This window comes from Hemibagrus wyckioides, linkage group LG07 (assembly GCF_019097595.1).
Source record: "Hemibagrus wyckioides isolate EC202008001 linkage group LG07, SWU_Hwy_1.0, whole genome shotgun sequence".
NCBI classification, from domain to species: Eukaryota; Metazoa; Chordata; class Actinopteri; order Siluriformes; family Bagridae; genus Hemibagrus; species Hemibagrus wyckioides.
The window spans coordinates 19648040-19666907 of NC_080716.1; the positions used below are offsets into that span (position 1 = coordinate 19648040).

Consider the following 18868-nt stretch of genomic DNA (forward strand, 5'->3'; position numbering starts at 1 on the left):
GAGGTACCCCAGCCTCCAGCAGCCGTTCCCTAATGAGCTGGAGCATTGTCATCCATGAAGATGAAATTAGGCCTGTGTTGTTCATGCAGGGGCACAATGACTGGATTAATGATGTTATTCAAGTAGTATTGGCTTGTCACTGTACCATTCACAAGATGTAGGGCACTTCTGTATTGAGTAGACACACCTGCCCAGACTGTAACATCCATCATTTCTGCTCAACGTGAATCGACTTTCATCAGAGAACAGCACTGAGGCCCACTGGTCCCTCGTCCAGCATAAATGCTCCCTGGCCCGACGCCTGTGCCTGGTGGTGTGGTCAGGTACCCTTGCAGGTCGTCTAGCACGTAGACCACGTGGATGTAAACGGTTTCGAATGGTCTGACGTGGCACTTGGGTGCCTATCACCTCCCTTAAATGTGCCTGGAGTTGAGTGGCATTCATCATCCGGTTCCGCAGGCCACTGTTCACAGTGAAGCGGTCATCAACGTGGGATGTGGCCAAAGGACGTCCACTTCTATGCCTTTCTGTGACTCTTCCAGTCTCTCTGTATCTCTGCATCAAAACCTGCTGATAACACTCTGTGACACTCTAAGCTCAGTGGCCACTTCCCTCTGAGAACATCCTGTTTGAAGCCTCGCAATGGTGAGGTACTGTTGATCAGTTGTTAGGTGTTGTCTTGGTCTCATGATATCAAAATGTGAACAGCATGATGAAGAGGACTGTTTAAATACCAATTCTAATTGAACCAGAAACTTTATTGGTCGATTCATGGATCAGACACCAGTTGTGAATTTTGCCGTTAAGCACCTTGTTAGAGAACAGCAAGTTACGCAAAAAGTACTGAAACACTGAACAGTTGGACATGTGCATTCAATAGTGTAGAGAAGGTCAAATTAAGTTCACCTGTAAAGGTTATAGTGCATTTTAGGTGCATCCTGAAATTTCACCCGAAAGCCGAATATCCTTAACTTTTTGAGTAGTGTGTATATCAAAACAGCAAATAGTGTAGTGCACTATATGTCCAGTAGGGGCCTTTTGGGATTCAGCCAAAATTCCACACTGGATGGCTTTATTTCACACGAGTGAGTGGTGCTGTATGGGGAGTTAGTTTTAACGAAGATATTAAAATGCACGATACTTCTCTTGCAGAACGCAAAAAAACTAGTTATTCATTAGTACAAATATGTATGGAATGTAAATGTACCTGTTTACTGGGGCGCTACACAACACACTTTTAGACAGAACAGCTGCTAAAAGCACTGAGTGACTACAAAAGTATTAATAGACCCCCCCCTCTCCTTTGAGCATAATAATGATATCTACAGCTGTCTCAACTTTTATTGAGATCATCCCCCAATTCTGAAGTGTGTAGGGTATCAGATACATACCCGAGAGGCCACTTATAGCACAAAGATTTTAACATAAAGCAGATTTCCTCTTGTTGACGGATTCATCTTCATAAGTGGTTTATGCCGATCTTAGTGGTGGAGCATTCAGAGCTCATCTTGGGAAGACTGGGTATGTGATGGGAATACATACTGGGTATGTGATGCGAATACATACTGGGTGGGATGCCTGTCCATTAGAGGGCACAGTGTACATACACATTCACACATCCAATTACGTCCAAGAGTAGCCAATCCGTGTGTGGTCATGTTTTGGGGACAGAATCCTGAGGAAATCCACTTGAGTACAAATAAAATAAAAATTCTTCTAAAATGTTAATACAAATATTAAAATTAAATCCTGTTTAATGAACAATTCAGAATAGCAACACAATAAAGAAAAAAAGGGATATTATTGCTGCTGAATTGTACAATGCAATAGATTTAATTTTTGGGCTTTCAGGAAGTCATGCAATGCCTAATAAAGTGAGTAAGAACACACTGTACATACATTTCACACTGCTTATTCAACTCAAATAAGCAAGTTAAAAAAACTATCATACGATCTGTATATTTGAAAAAAAAAGAGTGTCAGTCGAGAAATGTTCTCTTCTATTACAAATTTATTTTGAGTAAGAAACACAAAAGTGACAACAAACAACATGGCACCAAAAGTGGCACTGTTCTGTTCAATCTTCATTTAGCACCTGTATGCTTTGATTATATCCATATATTCATTCATACAAAAATGATTATGCTTGTCAGTCTAAAAAAAAATGAGTAGAAATGTGAAATATGTGGATTATAAAAACTGCCTGTTCTACCCAGCATAAGTACCATTTTTGGCATTAACTCTCCCTCTCAGAGTACCAATGTCTGTAACTCTAGTCTGGCATCATATGCAGCTGTGTTTGATAGTAAATGCTTCTGACCACGGTTGCTTCTCAGTCAACATTAGTCCACAGTACCAGAGAAAATGAATGAAAAAAACCTGTCTATAATCCTGTAAGTCAAACCCTGTTTCACATTAGTTTATCGTCATTTATTAATGAATTTTACATACTGCAAAGGTGTACTGTAAATAACAGACCTTCATTACTAGTTACCATAATGTTAGAAAGCTTCTGCTTAAACATTTCAGCTGTGGAAACTCATGGTTGCAAGGATTTGAGAAAATACAACTTACTAACACCACTTCATAGCTGCCTTGTCAAAAACATCCAGAATTTTTTTATTTCTGTAAAAAGAAAATATACTAGATACATTGCCTTTTTCTTGAAATATCTAATGGAAAATATCATTTTCATAATCTGCATTATTTAAACAAAAACACCTCTGTAGATAGATTATGCAGAAACCCATACACATATTTAGAGATCAAAAGAACTAGCATTTGGGCAGGATGAATTTTGCCAAGGCAAATATTTTCATAGGATATAAAGAGGCCTCAGAGATTTTCCGATGTTAATCAGAGTATAGTGCTCCCTGCATAATTTGATAAATATTTGCAGGGAAAAAAAAGTGACAGGAAATGTTTGGAGATGTTTAAAAAAACAAAAAAAAAAACAGCGCAGTTAGGGAGGCTAGACCCTGTTGTGAGAGTGAACTAACTTTAAAATTACTTGATGTGCTAAATCTGAGTTGTGCAAGACGTCCAGCTTTATACAGAAACCCTGTTCCTGCCGGCAAGGATAGATGCCAACTATGAAGAGCTATCCTGCAGCAATACCAAGTGTTACATCTCAGTTGCTTACTGAATGAGGCTCACAGTTATTATATGATTAAGTCACATAGAGGATTCATTCATTCACTCACTCACTCACTGGTTCACTCATTCATCCCACACACAGACACACCTATCTTATGTTAACTTTCCTTACATGACATCAACAAAGAACTCGCTGGGGTTTCCCATGGCCAGGTGGAAAGACTGCCTGGAGGCTGTGAGCTCAGGAGGGACAGAAGCCAGGTCGCGTGTGGGCGGAGCTCCAGGAGGTCCTCCAGGATTACTGGGTGGAGGCAGGCCTGGGTGTAGCTGCGTGCCAGCTGTCTGCGGATGAGGAGCTCCCAACGCTGGGTGTGGATGTGGATGCTGTGGTACCATCATTACCATCATGGGGTTGTATGGAATGGGAATGCCAGGTGGGTATGGAGCGAGGTGCGGGGGCGGTGCCCGGTGATGTGAGCGCTGACTAGCATGACTGTGCTCACTTGGCGTGGCTGAACCATGGTCCCTCCTTAGGCTACTACGCACCGAATATTCAGATTCGCTGCCGCTGCCTGAGCGCGAGTCAGCACCACCACCATTAGGAGATTTGTCGTCACGGGTGCTGCCAGCCACAGTGCTACCACTTTTACTACCTCTCCTCCTCTCACCCTCGCTCCTTGTAGAGCCACTGCTCCGACTCCCTGTAGACATAGAGGAGCAAAACCCATAAGTCACTATAATGTATACATCCTCACTTACAGCAGAGGACTTCAAAAATGTACAAACACGTCTTTTAAATATGCCATATATCCTCCCTGATTTTCAAGAAGTTTGAACCCAGTTATATTCAGTTACCCTGAAAACATGCACACTTTTAGGTGACATTCATTCTGTCAGTGGAGTTTATTCAAACGAATGACTAACACTTGAAGTAGCTTGTTAAGGTTTGCCAAGGTCATACAGTCAACATGTTTTTTTTTGTTTATGCAAATCACTGCTTTCACTCAGGTTGGTTTGCTAAAATTAGCAACGTACCAGGAAAGACTACACTGAAGTCCCCACTAAATGTCTGTTACAACAATTTACATCAGTACAAGACGTGGCTTTGCTACAGTACCGACATTTATGCATGCTCATTCATAGATAGTATGCATAAACGTCATTGTCAAACCCTATCAAAACTATCATCAAATAACATAACATAAAATGCAATAATCACAATATTAAGGGTCAACTGAAACAACAGAACACCGTTCCCAAAAATAATATCTGGAGACGTAAATGTAAGTTCCCTAACTGGGGATTGAGTGGGGTTAAAACTTGTACTGCAGCCAGCCACTAGAGGGTGACATTTTGGCATGACTTCTGAATCCCTGTTACCACACCCACTCACACATAATCACAGATTAGAATAACAAACACAGAAACAGGAAAGAAGTGGTTTCTCACCCTCACTGTGCTGGCTACCCGTGCTGCCAGGGGCGTAACTGTAGCTGGAGAGCTCATGGTACGGAGGTGGCTGGCTGGAGTATGGGTGTGGGTACTGGTATGGGAAAGAGTGGAGCAGAGGCCATGGCGTTGCCCCCGGCAATGGGAGAGGGGCCAGTGTGTCTTGGTCTGAAGCTCCACTGGAACCATCGTTATCATTGAGGGACAGGTTGGCCATGTCTAAAATTTAAGAAAAGAACAGGAGTGAGGACAGCAGTGTGATCATAGATTTAATATAGTTGCTTATATTAAACCTAAAAAAACATATATTTGTTTAATTAAGTTTAAGAACTTATATAAGTTTGATTTAAGAATCCGATGTGTAGCACTCACAGTTCTCACAGTCGCTGAAGTCTCCAAAGATGTAGTAGCACTGCTCTGAGAAAGTGATCTTATTGACAGTATGTCTAATAAAACCAGCCTTCAGGAGGTTACTGGCATATTTACGAGCCTCTCTGCGGTCCTGAAAGCCCTCTATGTGATGGTAAAGCCACTCAACCACGTCCGAGCCTGCACATAACAAACCATTGTTGTCTATTCAGCCAAATTAAACTAGCAGTAATGTCTATTTTTTATTCATATGTAAACGAATAAGGTATTTTTGTGATACAGAAAACAGTCATTCCTAGGAATTAGCTAGGAATTCCTAGAAAACAATTCTCATTCAAAACCAATTCTTACCCAGGAAGGCATTAGGGATAGTAATCTTTAGCCACATTCTGTCTCTCACTTCTAGACCTGACTCAGGAGAGGCCATAGCCTTTGCCACAGATGCCATATCAGAGTGAAGAGACAGGTTAAACTCATCAAAACCTATAGACAAATTACAACAAGAATAACATGAGGAACATAAGATAAGTGAAAGCCTTAAAAAAAGAAACTTTGTGGGATGGGTATATGTAGAAAGCAACTTGGCATGTAAAATGGAACTAACAAACTAACTAACAAAAAGAAAATAGTTTAGATACAACATATACATACGTTCAGTCTCAGTGACGGAGGAGCTGGATGTGATTGTACTGCCTGGGTAAGGTGGGTATGCTCCCGTCATGGCTACTGAATGAGTGACCCAGGCTGCAGGGTCTATAGGTCGGATAGGCTCATCTGGCAAAAAAAAAAAAAGAGGGAAACAAGAAACCGCTCACTTCATGTAATATTTCTTCTTTCTTTATATACTTCCTGTCAAGCTGAAGTAACAAATGCAATCAACATGCAATACAAGGTAACTTGACCCTCATAAAATCACTTAATATAATACAGTGCAATTTTAAATTGAATTTGAAGTGACTTACTACGTGGAAGTGTAAAGTAGCCTTGAGGCGATGGGTCCCAGCATTTAGCTACTGTCAGAGTGATTGGTCTGAAATACATTTAGGAACACATAAGCCATGTAATGCTACATATATTCGCTTGCCTTCACAAGTTCAAAAAACAAAAGTAGATGCCTCACCCTGGTTTGTGCACAATCTCCCGTAGAACCCTGACTGCGTCATCATTGCTCATGTTCTCAAAATTAATATCATTCACCTACGAAGAAAAAACATTTTACACATTACACTACTTTCTATGAAAATCTAATCAACAATAACACATTTATAAAACTCATTAGATACCCAATTACATTAAATATAAGCATTTAAACTATTTCCATTCAGACACAATGTTCATCTATAGCCACAGGGTTGTAAATACTGTTGCTAATACACACTCAATGAACACTTTATTAGGTATTATACTAATACTGGGCACCCTTTGCTCTTAAAACAGCCTCAATTCTTCCCTGCATGGATTCCACAAGATGCTGGAAACATTCCTGAGAGATTGTGGTCCATATTGACATGGCTGCATCATGCAGCAGATTTCATGCCTGTTCTACCACATCCAAGAGGTGTTCTACTGGATTCAAAATTGGTGAATGGGAACGCCACTAAAGATACCTCATTACTATGTTCATAAAACCAGCTTGAGACTATTCTGCTTTGTGGCATTGTGAATTATCATGACAGACATCATGTAAGGCTTTAAAAGATGGTAAATTGTGGCCATGAAGGAAAGCACGCAGTCAGAAACAATACTCAAACAGGCTGTGGAATTCAGTGATTCATTGGTATTAATTGCCCCAAAGTGTGCCAAGAAAACATTCCCCACTCCATTACACCACCTCCATGAGCCTCCACATCCCTGTTATGCATTAGGCTGCTGCCACACGATTGGGTGATTAGATCAAGCATGAACAAGCTGGTGTACAGTTGTTCCAAATGACGTGCTCAGTGTATGAAAGTCATATTTTGACATCCCATCCACTCATCTGAAACCAGTCCTTTTTCTTTGTGTGTATATATATAACTGAAATTCAAACCAAACCTTGTAAAACAACCCCATGACCATTTAAAACAATAAACAGATGATTCATTAACAAGTAATTCACACTTTGTCACACCTACACCTGTTTTTCCTATATTCCCTACCCCTTCTTCTCTTTCTCACCCTCACACTAAATTTCACTCTCACCTGAAGCAGCATGTCCCCAGGCTCGATTCGCCCATCAGCAGCCACTGCTCCTCCCTTCATTATGGAGCCAATATAGATGCCTCCATCACCTCTCTCGTTACTCTGTCCCACAATACTGATGCCCAGGAAATTATATTTCTCTGTTAAATACATACACAGACATGCAAATAAACACACAGCAGTTGGGTAACCAGTCAAGACATTTAAGGAGCATCAGCAATTGGAGCTTTAATATGCACAAGGACAATATGTAATGTATAAAATGCAAAAGGGTATGCTTTTATAGGAAACAAAAATTAATGGAAAGGTAATATAATGCAGCCTAAGGCAAAGTGCAGTAATATAAACCTAGTTGGAGCTGCACTTATAGAAATAGTCACTGGTGCTGTTATGGAAATGCATTCAGTACTTTCTTAATTCAACAGTGTGTTGATATAAATAAACAGATAATAATACATTAATAAAACTAAGCACAAATTTGAGCCAAGAGAAAATTCCATGAATCTAAACGTACTAGAACGTACTTACCCATGTTGAGAGTGACTGTGATGATATTAAGAGACATAGTTGAGTCTGTCACACTGCTGAAAGATGATGCCTGCAAGAATGTAATAGAAACAGTAAGAAAACAGAAAAGCAGAAACTCAGATCCATGAATCCAATGATAAAAGAGCACAGTACCCTCTCCAGCCTTGGAGGACGCTGTTTCCTGCGTCTGCGGTGGCGCTTTAGCAGTCTAGAGGCAGTGCTCTGTTCTGTTGAACTACTAAACCTGCACACAACATTAACCTCAGTATCAGGCACACAGAGAACATGAACCAGAAACACCACATCAATTAAACTCCGATTCATTAAGGTCAATATAAACAGGGCATGCTTCGGTGTTTGCTTTCTATCGTTTCCCATGTGCCTCTAACCTGCTCATGGTGTCATCATCATCTGAATCACAGAAGCTGGTGGTTTCCAGTTCACTGCTCATCACTGTGGTAGCACTTTCATAACCTGCCAAGTGCCTCTCCATACGTGACTGCCCATTCATACGTGGACCTAGTAAAAATAAGTAAAAGTAAAAATCAAAAAAGGAGGGGGGGGAGGATGAGTGAGACACATAGATGACAGAAATATTCAGATCAACAGTTTATATCTGATAAGACACAGGTCCCATCTCACCGTGCTCCATGCTCTCTCTGTGGCGAGGCCTCTCTCTCCTGAAGGACACGACAGACTCAGTCTCTGTCTGTTCATCCAGCGTCTCCACACTGCCTGCAGCGTTCGGACTGCAACACCAAGTAAACACATACATGCATTCATTTCATGCCATGGAGTTTGCAACTTGTATAAACTGTACAATGATCAAAGATGGTCCTAAAGCTGAAAATTTTTAGCAAAACATGGCAACACTGTTGTTGGTGTATGAAGCGTTTGCTGTGCAGATCCGAGAAGCTAAAGGTCATGGAATCAACTGGGAAACCTGGTGATTAAAAGTCTGATAAATAAATAAAAAAAACATTTTCCATATTTTTTAATTTGCCCAAAATTACACACTAGCCCTAGCCTTGTATGGAAAGGATGAGACCAATGTAGCTAAGAAGTCAAAATCTTTTCAATATCCCTTAAACAGCATCCAGTTATTTTACAGAAGAGGACAATATAACATACTGCCAACTAGAAAAATACAGAAAGCTTTCTCATCATTGAATGGTGCAAAGGGTATTCATTTTGAATATCATCAAGTTTTTGAATGCAGATTTATACCAGAAAGAAAAATACAGACAGAGTAAATCCCCCAAGTTTAGATGAGATTTTTTTTGACAAATTTGCATAGATAAACAGCAGATTTTAAAGAAAACATGCTTTTTTAAAATAACATCACACAATCTAGTCAAAACTAAAGAAAAACAAAACATCAGACACCAAGCAGATTTTCATTTCTTTATACCAACTGATCACAATTTAGCCAATCAGCTGCAGCTGTGTCCGTGAGCAAGACACAGCCCAAGCCAGCGTTTTTCCATAAGTGAGTATGTGCATATTTATTATTTTGGTATTAAAAAAAAGAAAAGAAAAAAAAGTTAGTATGTTCTCTGTAAAGCTTGCTATAAAAACAGAAATACATAAATAATACGTCACCACACTTGGATATTTAGACTTTAAGTATTTATAGGTATTTGTTTAGCAACTTTGGCAAAGAAACAATTTGTGCCAGCAAGTTGTGTGGGCAAAGTCCTATACAGTGGTGCATAGTTGGAATAAATATATCTAAATATCCCTTCATTGCACCAAGTTTAAATAACACTGTTGACTAAGATCATGATGCTGTGCCAGGTACAAATCCCTGGGTCAACACTACTAAAGTAAAACGGTCTAAGAGAGTTTGAAAGATGCCTACTGGAATGAGGGGGGTCTTGAGTCACCGATGCCCCCAGTCCTCTCAGCAGGAGGAGGGGGGAGTGGGGGAGGAGGAGGTGACGGTTGAGCTCGGACCTCCACTGGAGCCGGTGCAGGTTCGGCTGCAGGAACATCTGACGACACAAGCTTAAAAAAAAACAAAAAACAAAGATTATTAGGACAAGCTAATTTCAGGTCAAAAAGCTTTTATTGTCATTTCAACTTTAAATAGCTGACGCAGTACACAGTGAAATGAGAATGTTTCTACAGGACCACCTAAGACAACATAGAGCTACAAAACAACACAGTGCTAAGAACTGATTTATATATTTATTTAATGTTAAAATCCTAGTATATTTCCCCAAAATACTGATGGTTGGCCTTAGACAAGAGACAGGGACTGTAATCCCAGCACATTCAGGCAGGGAGGCAGTTCATTCATTTCATTACCATAGTGCCAAAACTCATATTTGTGGTGGTTTATTAGACAGAAATACACTCCACACTTGGGAGATCAGTACAAATCAGGCTTTGTAAATGTCCCTTTTAAAGTCCAGGTAGAGGTGAGAGTTGGCCTATAAATGAGAAAGGATTCTGAAACATACCATAACACTTAAAATATCCAAAGGAAACTGATTTATTCGTCTAAATATATAACATTACATAGCTGTTGTGGTTTTTGTTTTACAGTTTTCTATAGGTTTAACCTATATTTTTGTTAGTATCGCCAGAATGAAATAAATAATGCTAAGAATTTTTCCATTGCTTTGGACATTAAAGGGTTAATGCAGTATACTTCAGGATTGAGCGCAGAGTAAACGCTTTTAACATCAACCAAAGTTCAACGATAAAAAAAAAGTGAAATAAAGAAAGTAATGGAGGTGTAACAGGTCAAGCTTTCCAGCTCCTACTGGCTGGGATTCATGCACGGAAGCCTGAGGCTCTATTTAGCTGCTTGCTCACTCAGAGTAAATAAATAAATATATCTGATAAACTACTGCATGCAGTCAAAGAACTTTCTTAACCCTGTGAAATAAGGTTATTGTGTGTGAAGTCATGTTCCACAGGTCTGGTTTCAAATGAGCATTTATTAGAGTGGAGCCAGTTCTAATGCTTCAGTGAGCTTTTAAGTCTTCAAGCACAAGCGCTCAATCATCTCACATTTAAACACATGCTGAGTGAAAGCAAGGACGTGAGACAAACACGCCTGCTACTGCCATTAGGTTTTGTCTGGGGCACAAACACAACAGTGTTTTCCTGGGAATTAATAGTTTGTTGTCAATCTGAGAGGAATAAAAGCATCACAGGCCTGTAAATAGTTTTTATTCGAAAATAAATAAAATGGCACCATTGGAATTTGAGAACATGGGTGTGATGAGAAGAAAAAGAGCAAAAAGGATTTTTTTTTTTCCTCATTTTACTTTGCATACACTTTTCTTCTGGCCACAAGAACTTTAAAGTGGGGTGCGTATACTTTTGAAATCACAGTGGTGTGTTTTAAAAAGATTCAGCAAAGGCCCATAGCCATTTAGCGCTAGTGGTTTCAAGTAATTAAGGTTTCTTTTTTGTTTGTTTTATTTCTTCCTCCAAGCACAGTCTTTGCTGTTTGTAGTAGAGATGGATAGATATTAGGCTAAAACACTGCAGCATTCCTTTTAGTTGCAGGAAAATAAATAGAAATAGCCTTTATTTGTCACATATACCTTACAGCACAGTGAAATTCTTTCTTCGCATATCCCATCCTTGGAGGTTGGGTTAAGGGCCTTGCTCAAGGGCCCAACAGTGGCAACTTGACGGTGCTGGGGATTGAACCCCCGATCTTCGGGTCAACAACCCAGAGCCTTAACCACTTGAGCTACCACCACCCTATAAAATCTAACAGTTGCTGTGTAAATTGGTAATGCACATAAGTGTTCTGTCTCCATGCTACCATGGACCAACCCTGTCGAGAAATCGAACATCAAACAAATCTGAAATAGAAATAAGCGCTGTGCATTACCATATAATCCAATTAAAGCACATTTAATGGCTATTTGTTTAGCCATGTCTTACTAAAACAGAAAAAAATATAACCAAATATCTTTCTCTTGTTCACACTGATCTGTATATTTAACAAATGAATTTAAAAGACTTTCTTGGAGTTACATCAGGGTACATAGAAAGATATTTGTGAGAAATAGCACAGACTGGGCTGCAGGTAACAAATATCCAGTGTTTCTGAAGCTCCAAAAAAGAAAAACAAATAAATCAGCAGTTCAATAGCTGTCAGCATACAAGAAATGACTTAGTTTTGCCTGAGGCAGTTAGCCCTATTTAAAACTGCTTGTCTTTACAAACTAAACTTTTGCTATTACAATGATACAAACATTATTACTCACTAAGGTATATGTTAAAACAACTACCTCTACTCTTTTGAAAAGCGTAAAATAAATCAGTTTAAAGCATTGGTGAGAGGCTGAGGACCTTTAAAAGGGAGGAGAAGTCACATGTACTCACCAACCTTTTTAATAGGGTTAATGGATTCAGTGCTATTGTGCACTCTCTCTCTCCAACGTACATGAAATATCCTGATGCTGGTATAGCGTTTCTGTCTCACTGGGTTTAGTTTCATCCAAGCCTTTTGATTCGAGAACACGCTTTTCACTGGGAACTTCTAGCACAGGCTGGGTTTCAGTCTCCGTGTGAAAGGCAGAGCCAGACACTTAGAGCACTTTAAGGTTAGACTAAGACATGAAACAAATGTGGTTGAAATGGTGGATCGGAGTGCTGTTGCATTTTTAGTTAAACGATTCAAATTTACTACAGATTTCACGAAAAAGTCTACTCAGTGAATAGTGAAACTTTTCAGCTGGTGTCTTTTGAATCACTTTTTAGCAAGCACATGATGCACAGTCTATTAACAGCAAATATAAGAGCTTAATGGGGGGAAAAAACCTGAATACAAAAGATACAAAAAAAAAAAATGCAGGAAATGCAAGAAAGATGATAAAAGAAGAGCCAGGTACATACCCAGGAAACCACTCGTCCATTAAAGCAAGGCAGCTTCGCGTTGTCATCAGAAATCTCTTCCTTGACAACTCTGGAAAGAAAAGTGACTAATCAATAATGGATCACTAATCCCATGTTTCACTTTTAAATGCAGTAACTTCATGAAAGTTGGAGACACTTATGGGGACACTTTCGATCATTCAGTTGCATTCATGATCTGGAGTCAATATGAACTGAATTCAGAACATGTGATCCCTTAGCAAAACAATTTACATAATACTGATTACTCATGACTGCTGAACTGGTATTGATTCATTAACTATGTTAAGCCACCAGGCTTAATGAAAACTTCATGCCAATCACAATAACACATCATAGTCAGCTGTGAACTCATGTATATGGAAGAGGGCAAAGTGCACTTCTATCAAAGTGAATTACTCTGCTCTGTGATGCCCAGTATGAGCAGCTATTGAAGAAGATGCAGGTAGCTGACCCCAGGTGTCTCAGAGGAAGCACACTAGCCTCCACCCTCCTCCAAACCATCGTATGATATATGAGAGCAGGCCAGTGGGTGGGAACTGGCAGGTGATTGGTGGAGAAAATGGGTGGGACAGTTGGGGGATTTCAGCAAATACCTTCAGCAGTAAGCCTTTTTCGCCATCTTGCAACTTTGTTCATGCAATAAGTAATTATCAAAAAAAAAAAATTTTTTTTAAATTCTAGCATACAACCTTTATACCAAGTAAAGAAATCTTCCTCCAAGTACATCTTATTCTGCCTACACTATTTCTTTGTTATTTCAGTAACACACAGTAATCCTGGAATGGAACACTCCCATCAGCACAGAAATGCCTCATTATAGGATAAAGGTGATTAGTCAGAGGAGCTTTGTATTAATCTGTAGCGTCTCTTCCCATTAAGGCACAGGTTCTCAGCCACGCTACAAGAATTCTACTCTACTGCAGAAAGGTGGCTCTAAATCATATCAGTACTATACCCCTGCACAGCATAACAGTGTTACTGGTTTCATCATTAATTTGCCACCTGGCTGCAGAACATCTAATAAAAATCTGCCGAAAATCACCACCGAGAACCCTGAGAAACTTACTGGGCCTGTGTTTTCATTGCAAAAATATAATAATTTACAGGCATCAATAACCAGATTGCTTCCTAAATACCTGAATATTGAGCAGTACGGCATAGTAAACCTTCCAACAATCACATCCAAGATTAAATACGGTATGCACTAGGGAGAAAATAAAATGTCTAAAATGAAGACAATCAAAATGTTAATATTAGGTCTTATTTTGACAGCTGAACGTCCATACTTATTTTTTCCCCCCATTTTCTCAACAGTTTGGTCCAATTCCAATGTTTACTAATTCCACCATTTCCCATCACCCACAGCACTCCCCTATTCCACAACAGTGACCAACTGGGGAGGATATGGGCTAGCATGTGCTTCTTCAGAGACACCTGAAGCCAGTCACTACATCCTGCTCAGGCACCATCACAGGGATGTAGAGATGTATCACTCTCAGAAGATAGCATCAGCTGCCCTATTCAGCATACATGGGATCATTGGGTACATGAGTGATTGACGGGGTGAGAAAGTAATGCCATACCACACATCCAGACACCATGGCTAATCTTTTTTACCTAGTTTCTCAGCCTATTCTCTCAACAATACTGAAAATGCTCTCCATGCTTATTCAAACATGTCTCTGAAATGTACTACCATTTCAAACCTGCATAAGAATCATATAATACACACAATATGTGCATTTGGTTTGTCCCCACAACACATCCAAGGGCATGTCCTTGCTTTGCGCCTACTGTGGCGCTCTGATTCTGGCTCATCAAGTTCCTGACCATGATTAAGAGGCTACTGGAAGATAAATGTATGAATGAAGGCAAATGTAAATGAGGCGGTCATAATGTCATAAGGTTAGTGCAGTATGTTGTTTTCAAGGACATTTAAATAATCTGGTCACTTTCCAAATCAGATAATGATCAGATTATAGATATGTACATTCATTGTGTGCTTCCAGGACAAGATTTAGCTGAGAGATATAGAGCTATCTAAACTAAATCACGAAAATATGTACATTCCCTTATATACTTCATGCATGTTTGTTGACATTACATTTATATTCAGAATAAAAATATTATTTTGTTGATTTGTGCAAGACAAAGGTGCCAATCTGTTATTCAAATACAATTTCTTATCACTTACACTGTGTTACACTGTGCATGCGAGTGTGTGCATATGTATACAACTTTTTAGTTTGAATGGGAGATAAGGCTGTAGACCGAGGCTGATGCCACATTCCTCCTGATGCTCTGCAGCCTAATTGTATCTGCCACAGTCTATCATATCGCATTTTAGAATTCTTCTGTCCAACAATGCTGTGATTAACCAAAAAAAAACAAAAACTAAGGGGCTTTATCTGGTAATGTGGAACATGCCCTAAAACTGTGGACATACTGAAACACTTGAGAAAATCTCTTAATATATTACTCATTGTTATTCTCAAAAAAATGGGGGGAAAACAAATGTTCCAAAAAAAAGGGCATTTCCTCAACAAAGAAAAGAAATGTTCATAAAAAATGACATTTAATTTATCCCCTGACCTTAGCCGCAAAAAGTTCTGATCTCTCATACTTGCAGAGCTCAATGCACTCCAGTATACTGTGTAAATCTAGGTTACGAGATATGGCAGTGCAAAAATAGACTGAAGCACAAGAGAATGTGGGAACAGAGATATGCATCGAAGAGAGAGGGAGAGGAATGATCCTGCTCAAATCCAAGGCTACAGTGCTGCGGAAAATACATTAAGAATGAGACTAGATGAAAGTGGCAACCATCGGCAACCATCCCCCATCCTTTCGGCACTCTCTCTCTCTCTCACTCTCTCGCATGCTCTCTCACTCTGCCCTTCTCTGTCTTGCTCGTCGTGTTGATTCTGCCCAGACACCCAGCAAATGGCCTCTCTCCAACTCCACTACACCCCCGACGCCACACACACCCTGCTCCAAACCTTCTCTACCACACACAGGCAGGCTGACAGCTGGCTCTGCGCACAGCAAATCAAAACAGCAGCATCAGAGAGATCCTACTTCCCTACGTTCCCCTCCACCACCATATCACCTTACAGCCCATCTATGCATTTCTGCGCTTCAACAATAACACACGTCACACACACACACACGGCCCGTGCTACTCGACACCACAGTGCAACCACAGAACAACTAGAAGGAAATACAAAACTATGCCTGAAATTTAAATGCTCTAATCACTACTCCTTTACCTCTAGTCTGAACAGTCTCCTTATAAATATATAATATATAATATATAATAATATATATATATATACACACACACACACATACATATACACTACGTCACATCCCAAATGATACATTTCAGGTCCTCCATGAAGATGACAGCATGTCCCGGTTTTCATCCTGGGGTTCAAAGGAAGCTCACATGTACCCTTAATGTACCTGATGGAAAGGTCCTTACTAGTGCAGACACAGCTGTAGTCTTTTACTGAAAATCCCTGGCAACATCGACGAAGAGCAATTATTCCAGATGGAGTTGTAGGAATTTAAGAGCAACATGGTGGACGCTACATTAAAATTAAATATATAGAGATATATAAGATATTTAAAATTGTCATTAGCATCATGACTCAGCATTAAGGTTTTATTTTATATGAAGAAAAAAAAATGACTGAAGAGAACTGATCATATTTACATTGTCCGAGAGGGGGCTACGTAGTCTAAAGTAGTCTAAAAGTAGATTTGCCAAAGTATTTGTATTTGTTGACATTTGTCTGCCATGTCTGGTTTTGACGAGAGAAAAAAGGGACTGATGAAACGGCCCTGAACTTGAATCATTTCTGGATGGACAATAAAAGTGGAACCGGTTATCGCAATACATCACCAAAAACACACTGAATGTGTAGTGACATCAGGATTGTGGACATCACATGCATCATAATTTTGTGCTTTTCAGATGTCAACAAAGTTTTCATATAAGGTGATTCGGGGCAAGAGTACTCACTATCTGATGCTGTATCTACAATCTAGACCATTATGCTTCAATAGCATACAATTCTAACGTACTTCTTAATGCATTGTTTCTCTCTGTTTACCTGCCTAGGAGCTGCAGATGGAAATCAGCTAGTAGATCTTTCTTCTGCAAAGAACCTTTTCACGTTTATCATTAAAGCTTGGCTTTCTTTTTGTACACGGTCCCTGACAAATACTCTTACTCACTAAAAACTTACTCATAAACAGACTTTACCGAGTCCTGAAAACACTACAGAAAGTTTTATCTAGTTAGCTAAGACCATTTGTCTGCCAGGTCCATGCGATACACATTTCTGACAGGTCCTACAGTACTGCATGAGCTTGATAAGGCCATATTCAGGATAAGGAGAGGAAGAAAAGAGTCCAAAGAGAGAGAGAGGGAGAGGGAGAGAGAGAGAGAGAGAGAGAGAGAGAGAGACTTTTGGCATTCAGTCTCAAAAGTTGGGAAAGGAGGATTCGCAATATGACACACGAGGCAGGAATTGAAATTAGGAGAGTCTTGCCAAAACAACAAACAGAGGTTTTCTCCTCTTTAAAGATGAAGTTTAAGAAATTAAAGTGCTCTAGTCTGATCATGATGCAGTGTTTTCTTTCTCCAACTTGCATACACATATTGTATCGTTTATGTTGTATAGGTTACTATGGACCGCCTGACATTTAAAGCAAACAAATAGTACAAACATCGTACGTCCATCTAATCTGACCGTGTTCTCATCAAGCTTACGTCTTAGAGACATAACTCGGATGTAGATATTTTTCATGGAAAGCTGGAGAAGTTTCAGCACTGATACTTTGCTACCTTGAAACAATGCACTATAAAAAACCTTATTAAACTGTCAGTGTTTCCTGTTCACCAAAGCCGGCTTTTTTAATCATAGCAACAATTATACTAAAGCGCAGGATAAAAAGTAGCGCAAAGTTGTTTTTCTGGTTACTTTGTAGAGCTAGGCTTGGCGAGCTCGTGTCCATCCTCTGCACGGTAACACAGTCTCTCTCTCACACACACACACACACACACACACACACACACACACAGAGAGCCCCCACTCACTCACCCGAAGTCCTGGTCCATAGACTTGAAGAAGAATTTGTAGTTTGGTTTGTTCAACACTTGTTTGAAATCCAGCAAAGTGATTTTCTCCGCCGCTATGGGAATCTTCACCAAATACGGCGTCTCCTCTTCGTCGATGTGATAAATGATTTTGGTTTCTGCCATTTCTCCAACCACTTTTTTCCCCCCTCTTGTTCCTCAGAAGTATGGCAGAGGGAGCTAACCGGCTAACGCTAGCTAGCTAACAAGAGGTGGAGGAGGAGGAGGAGGGGGCGACCCGAGTCGCGAGCCTTACCGAGCAACACTTCTCCGGCCAAAAGCTTTAAGAAGGAATAAAAAGAAAGTCCTAAATCTCTTCGCGTCTTTAAAATCCAACACGCATCCCGGTGTTCCTGGTTTAACTCTAAAGATTGTCTGTTTAAAAAGCGAATAAAACGAGACGCCTACTTTTACTCGGGCAGCCCAGGCCAGCTACCCACCTCAACAACTTTTCTCCAACAACACCAGTGGAGGGGGAACTGTGGCGCTTCACCGCTTCTCCTCTCCACAGCGCAGGCCAACGCGGCGCGTGACGTAACACAGCTCCAAAATGCACGCGCGCTCCCGACCGGCTCCAGATTCCCAACCTATCCCGGACATTCCCAATACCCCAATGTCACACTATGCTTCAGTAATAAATGCAGAAACAATAAACATTAATCCACGCCCTGAGAGTGCAACCTTTTTTTTCTTCTTTTTTTTAAGATCTAGATAAAATTCGTTTCGCTTGTTTTAAGGCGATATATACTGTATGTCTCAAGCATCATGGATATGTGTGGTAACCCATATGTGCTTATTCTCAAAACTGCTGCAATAAACTACACTGTATTGGCAAAAGTTTTGGGACACCCAATTCAGGTGTTGTTTTTTCAGGGGTTGGACTCGGCCCCTTAGATCCAGTGAAAGGAACTCTTAATGCTTCAGCTTCATACCAAGACATTTTGGCACAATTTACATTTACAGTTACATTTCTGGCATTTGGCAGACGCTCTTATCCAGAGCGACATACAAAAGTGTTTTAAGTCTCAATCATTGAAAACATTAACACTGGTTCAATAGGTAACAGAATTAGCCTAAAATATGTTTTTTTTAAAAAACATATAACAATACAAAAACAGGGAAAGATAAGAGCTAGTTTAAGTGCTTCAGGAAAAGGTAGGTCTTAAGATGTCGTTTGAAGATAGTCAGAGACTCTGCTGTACGGACATC

At 40.0% G+C, this 18868-nt stretch overlaps 1 protein-coding gene across 1 annotated transcript; it reads right to left on the reverse strand.

The window, feature by feature from the left end:
• Window positions 1–1979: 1979 nt before the first annotated feature.
• dvl2 (dishevelled segment polarity protein 2) lies at window positions 1980–18168 on the reverse strand. The gene is made up of 15 exons (XM_058395714.1): window positions 17625–18168; window positions 12493–12562; window positions 9485–9630; window positions 8266–8372; window positions 8013–8142; window positions 7777–7867; window positions 7624–7693; window positions 7096–7235; window positions 6035–6111; window positions 5877–5944; window positions 5566–5688; window positions 5266–5397; window positions 4918–5094; window positions 4546–4764; window positions 1980–3797 (listed from the first exon to the last, which is right to left on the reverse strand). Exons 1-15 carry the CDS (start codon window positions 17783–17785, stop codon window positions 3265–3267), a joined length of 2244 nt encoding a protein of 747 aa, XP_058251697.1. The 5' UTR covers window positions 17786–18168; the 3' UTR covers window positions 1980–3264.
• Window positions 18169–18868: the final 700 nt, after the last annotated feature.